General features: G+C 38.4%; 1 protein-coding gene across 1 annotated transcript; it reads right to left on the bottom strand.

Moving 5' to 3' along the window:
• Positions 1 to 4630: 4630 nt before the first annotated feature.
• On the bottom strand, positions 4631 to 5595 carry LOC124173958 (putative nuclease HARBI1). The gene is made up of 3 exons (XM_046553122.1): positions 5464 to 5595; positions 5217 to 5361; positions 4631 to 5107 (listed from the first exon to the last, which is right to left on the bottom strand). The coding sequence occupies exons 1-3, from the start codon at positions 5593 to 5595 to the stop codon at positions 4731 to 4733; spliced, it is 654 nt and encodes a 217-aa protein (XP_046409078.1). The 3' UTR covers positions 4631 to 4730.
• Between the last annotated feature and the right edge of the window lie 664 nt (positions 5596 to 6259).

Below are 6259 nucleotides of genomic sequence, written 5' to 3'. Positions count from 1 at the left end.
ATGCTGAAAATTGGATGATCACTTTGCATACATGGAACAACTGAAATATTTATTCCCCTAATGTTTTCTCTTACGGTGCAGCTGCTTTCGTTTCCTAAATACATTCCAGAAATGTAAACGTTAAAATACTTCTTCTATTTTAAAATTCTTCAGTTAAAGTCTAAAATTGACCCCATGACTTTTCACAAACTCTTATTTAAAAATATTTATCAGCTTTTCACGTAATATTGAGCCTTATGCAAAATGGTCAGTTAAAAAAATATTCTCAAGGAATACTTTTGCCTCGACATTTTAATAATTAAGAAACAAGTTAATCCGATTACCTTTGAAAAATTGCAGCCATCATTGATTTATGTATCAGGGCAACAGCAAATGATTATAATAAATTTGATGCAAGATTCTTTTTCATTTGTGCGTGGGAGAAAAGTACCCTTAAAATAAACAGGGAGAAACCGTGCGTTTCAGTTGCCGATGGCTGCTCTCATCTAGGATTATTTTTTTCAGCGTGGAGAAAGGTGATTATACGATGTGTCCTAACCTAATACCTCCCTCAGACTGGAAGGGAGTTGAGGTTTTGCGAGAAGAGGGAGGAATGGCAAGAAGGGAAGGGGGAACGTTAACGTGAAATTATTTAGGGTGAATATGCTTAGTCATTAACCCAGCTAAAGTAAGAAAGGGAAAATATTTTGAAAAGCCCCTAATAAAATCAAGCAATGACTTTTTACTTAAGCTGCTATAAATTTAAAAGAATAACACTATTGATTTTTTTAAATAATTCACGCTGTTCACAAGCGAATTCTGGTTTGGTCCTACTACCTAATACCCTGAAAAATTGAAATGTGATGTAATCACTAGCGGCGAGAAAGCTATTCAATGCCAAGATATTGCATGCATTGAAAGTGTCGCCTAGAGCTATTTAGGTTCCTCAAGGGTATCAGTACTGCCAGAACTGAGAGAGATAACGTTAAGTCTTACAAACAGCGTCCAGCCCTGTATATCAACACCCTCATGGGTTAATCAACTTGCCACAGGGATCCCAGACTCCAGAAGATAAGACCGTTGGTTATAATACCATCTTCACGCTCAGATTCACTGCAGGCCGCCGGATAGCAGTGGAGAGTCTTCCATCTCCGCGGTCTGATTTATGCGATAGTCAAACCAAGGTGATGGTTTCAAAGTATCGAATCCCATTCTGTGGGAGTGAGGATCCCAAACGGCTTCCAGGGCAATCGCATGCTCACACAGTGGCTATGGTAATAGTGTTGACTGGAATGCCAGCCGCCACCCCGAGCCGGTGCGGTAAGACAACACCCAGCGCCCTGATTATGTAAATGTGACAGCGACGACGGCGAGCGATGGCGATGATGGTCTACTATCACGTTTTCAGTCAACGCCCGATCATGTAAGGGACCGTCATGAAGGCTATCACCGCTATCACTGCCGTGGTGTGACGTCACACTCATAGATGCGAATTCCCCTCTCATCGCTACTTTTTTGGATGTTGGTAGCAGTGGAAGATCTGAAGAGCCAATGAAAATCCTTGACACATTTCTACCCTTGTGTTGGTAGCGGTATTTTGAACAGCACAATCACGAATAACATCAAAATGGATACACCGCAATCGTAAGTACAATATTCATGTTTTTAATCTTATGAATTAAATATTGTTTTCTCGGATGTGTTCAAGTGCTTTTTATAATATTATCGTGCCGCCTGGGAGTTTCTGCGGGTGTGACATCCATTCGATCATTAAATAAAATTGTCTGATGTAACCTTTTACTACTGAGCGTCTCTAAAGAAATAGTACTATAAGTGGAAGTTACATCGATCATGCAGCGTTGATAGTATGTTAATTGGCGGTCAACGGTTGCTTGATATGTATGAAATAATTCAAAATAGAATATTACGGTGTAAATTTATCATTGAATCACTTGAAGAGTTTTGAATAGAATCATGGAAGACTTCTTCCATGATTACACTTTTAAGGAGGAAGTTAATTACGTGTAAATCAGCTGCTACTTAATCAATAATTGTTTAAAACTTCTTTGGCGAAGGTTAAGGTGCGATATATCTCGATGGTAACATGAGCTATGTTATTAAATGTGATTGAGCCGATATGTAAATGGTAGGTGAAATGTTCTTGGAATTTTTAGGATATTTAGCGTCTATTAATTAGTCAAAAATATTTATCAATAATATGTTAATTACTTAATTCAATGGGAAAGCACCAAGTCCTTCATATATGTTCGACCAGTAAACAATGCGGCACTAGAGATATGATATTTAGATGCATTGATTGTAGTTTTCTACCTTAATTTGCATTAAGAAAATGATCATGATTACTTTTTCGGTTAATTTATTGACATTAGGTACCCTTTATTGCTATAATTAGGAAAGCTTAAGGTAATTGTTTTCTTACTTAAGTTATAGTTTTGTCATGAGATGACATTTACGTTGTTATTATATTTGCAGGAAGAAAAATGTCCGAGTAGGGCGCGCTAACGAACGGCAAATGAAGCTGCTCGTTGATTATATGTCAACCCACAGCAGCTTTGCTGCTGGAAGGTTTACTGGACCTCTGGGGTTTGAAAAAACTCAGCGCCAGTGGCAGACCCTCTCAGCGATGCTGAATGAGCTGGGGGGGTTTAAAGAAGTTGAGCAGTGGAAAAAGGTTAGTAATGCAAAGATATTAAAGATAACTTTTTTTAAATAATTTACCTCTTAGACTAATCAGACAATGTCATAAGCAGACTTGGCGAGACCTAAAAAGATATGTTAGAGCAAAAGCCGCTAGCGTCAATGCTGCCTGTCGAGAGACAGGCAACAAGCCTGTGGCAGAGATGCTAACAGAGATGGAGGAGAAGTGCCTCGCAGTCGTGGGCACAGAATCAGCAGTTGGCTTGCCAATTCCTGAGTTCTGTGAGAGTATTCCAGTGAGTATCAAATTATATATTATTAAGCTAAGTTACATGATGACAGCAGTAATATGTAAACATGCTATAGTCTTACTAATGCTCTCTTTCCTCCTGACCCTCCCCATTATTTCCTTTTTCACAGACTGCCTCTACATCTGCTGCTTCAACTTCAGCCCCATCCACCGCAGCCAATTTTTCTAGTTCATTTGCTGAGGAGTGGGAGACAACCAGGGTGGGTACGAAAGCAGTGTGAAACATTGCATATATATGTAAAATATTGCAGGCATGGAAATCAAGTAATGTATCGGTATTGCCTATTCTTAGAGGTGTATTCTTCTCTCTTATTTCAGGAGCAAGATGATGAGGAGACTCCATCAAATCCCCCAGAGGCACTGCAGCATGTAACTATAATTTTTCATGTTCCCATAGATATCATATTAATACACTTTTTGTTCTCATATGCTTAGGCTTAACTCTAATTTCTTTTTAATTAGATGGAAATAATAGTGGAAGATTTATTCCCGAAGGAGGATATGGGGAGTGGCAAACGTGAGTGGCATTTCATTTCTTATTTTATTATTTGCCTTTAAAAAATTGGGACTGACTGTGACATATATTCAAGAATGTATACATTTCATCAATTCTTGCTTTTGTCAATTGAATTAGACAGCACTGCTTGGTAATTGTAAAATAAGAGGTCAAAAAATGGGGTAAAATAGTAAATTAAAATTTTATCTCCACAGAAAAGAATGAAGGCGACCTTCACAGGGTTACAACGATGATTTTGGACCACATGACGGCATTTGAGGTAATGAGCCATTAACCTGTTCAATCAATCGAATTCTATTTCCTCAAATATGACACTCATAGATAATCATACTTTTTTCCACTATACTCTGCCTCAGAAAAAGAAAGAGAGTCTGATGGTTCGGAAAGTTAATGCCCTGGAGCTCATTGCCCAATCCTTTGCACGCCAGGCAGTTGCTGCGGAGAGGAGGGCTGCAGCAGCTGAAAGAAAAGCTGCTGCGGAAGAGCGAAGGGCAGCTGCAGCAGAACGAGAGGCTGATGCAGCAGGAAAGAAGGCAGGCTTCACCACAAAAAATATAAGTGAAGCAAGTGAGGCAGCATGAATTTCCTTATTTAATAATATATATAATTTCTTTGTTTTTAGTTGTATTTATTTGTTTACTTCCATATCAAAGTTTGTATATGTGAAAGGGTTCAGATATATGTATTTACATGTTTGCATTTTTTTAAATTAAAGATATATTTTATTCTCTTGACTTCATGTCACTTCATTGGCAATTAAATTTTGCTGAAGATAATGTTTTTGTGGCCACCAAGGTGAGTATAAAATTTAGTTCAGTTTTTTAATGCAAAGTCAAATTTTTCCAGCTGTAAATATTAATCACAGATTTATCCTAAGACATTGTTAGGAGATAAGAGGTCATATAAGTGGTTTAACTGCTACTGTTAAAGTATCTTATGAGGTGGAGAACATCTAGCATGGGTTGCAGGCAATAAGTAGATATAAATAATTTAGTTTTTGGATTATGGAGCATTACATGTGGATTAACATGGTTATAATTGTGGTGCAACATCATTAGAGATATGTTCTTTAATATCAGCAATTTAAATAAGAAACTGCTGTCAGAGGTAAGGTGAAAAGCACATAAATAATGAAAGTTTCCTTGATGGCAAGAAAAAAACTAAAATCTAAGGCATGTTGACAAATGAAAAGGATTTCACATTATTGTAAGAACTAAACATTAAGATTGACTTTTTGTAGATGAGAGGCATTCATTTGTCAGCAAATCAAAATGTGAAGAATTGCTGGATCACCAATCTTCTGGCGTTTTCCCCAGCAAACTCATCCTCATTCACGTTTGGTTGTCTTTCCTCTATGAATTCCATATCTTGATCCTCATATGGAGGTAATTCTTGTCTGTGAGTTATCATAAGGTTATGAAGGACAGCACAAGAGATAATGATTCTCGCAGCCGCTTCTGGGGTGTAATGGAGCACTATCTCCCTGTGTAAGCATCGCCACGTATTTTTTAATACCCCGAACAAACGCTCCACACAGTTCCGTGTTTGGCAGTGGCAGTTGGTGTACCGTTCTTCAGGGGAGTTAGGGGCAGCCTGCCTAATGGGGGTCAATAAATATGGCTGCAAGGCATACCCTGAATCACCTGAAATGAAAAATTATTTGTTTGTCTATTGTATATTCAAGGTGATATTAATCTAGAGCTAAACATGAGTTAATGTAACTAATGCATTGGTAAGATTTAATATTCTCACCCAACAACCACGTATTTCTTATCCCTTCATCATACATCGCCTGCATTATTTCCCGGGTTGTGCTGGTATTCCATATGAATTGATCATGTACAGATCCCGGAAATCTTGCTGACAGGGACAAGATTCTCAGGTCATGGTCACATATCTGTTGATTACAAATCACCATTATTAAAAACAGCAGTCATCATTGATCCCTGGGTCAACAGGAAATATATTTGGCAGACAATTATGAAGGCATGGAACTTACTGCTTGTACATTAAGGGAATGAGAGCGATAGTGATGATTGTAATAGGCCTCTTCTCTTGCTGATGGTTTCTTTATTCTAATGTGCGTACAATCTATGCACCCAATGACACCTTGAAATCCTCGAGCCTCCATGAATCTGAAATATATTTGTTAAAATACATAATTAACCTAAGTATTGAAGAGAACCATGTAATACAGTGAAGGATAGTGGTAATAGAGCCACCCTAGAGGATAAGGTCAATGCCTCCAAATGCAATTGTTTCAATTAGTGTAATTATTTCATGTTATACCACCAAGAGGAAAATCACTAACCTGTTCTTAATGGCCTGCCGCTCTTCAAATGTCCTGGGAAATATAAATGATGTAGGCGCGAGGATTTCAGTGATTGCTTCCCTTACTTTCCTGATGCAGTTACTCACGGATGCCTGTCCCATTGAAAGGTGGAAATCCTGAGCGACACATCGTTGGTAAGAGCCAGTGGCAAAGAATCTCATTGCTGTCAGTACCTAACATATATTTTCCGAAAATTGTGACCAGTCAAATTCTATCAGAATTCAAATTTCCTCTGCTTGAAAGTGAAACTTATAGGTTATAACCTGCACATGAACAGGTAAGCCACTGGACCGTGTTCTTAACAGCCGTGGACTGATTCCCACAATTAGCTCCTGTGCTATCTCCCGGGACACTCTGAACAGGTGTTTAAAATGCCGCTCCTCCAACTCAAATGGATTATGGGCGTCCCGGATCCTTCGTCGCTCTAAGCGTAATCTATTTTTCTCCCGTCTCCGTTGCCATT

The sequence above is a fragment of the Ischnura elegans genome, chromosome 2 (genome assembly GCF_921293095.1).
Source record: "Ischnura elegans chromosome 2, ioIscEleg1.1, whole genome shotgun sequence".
In the NCBI taxonomy this organism is placed as follows: domain Eukaryota; kingdom Metazoa; phylum Arthropoda; class Insecta; order Odonata; family Coenagrionidae; genus Ischnura; species Ischnura elegans.
This window is presented reverse-complemented; position numbering and strand designations above follow the sequence as displayed.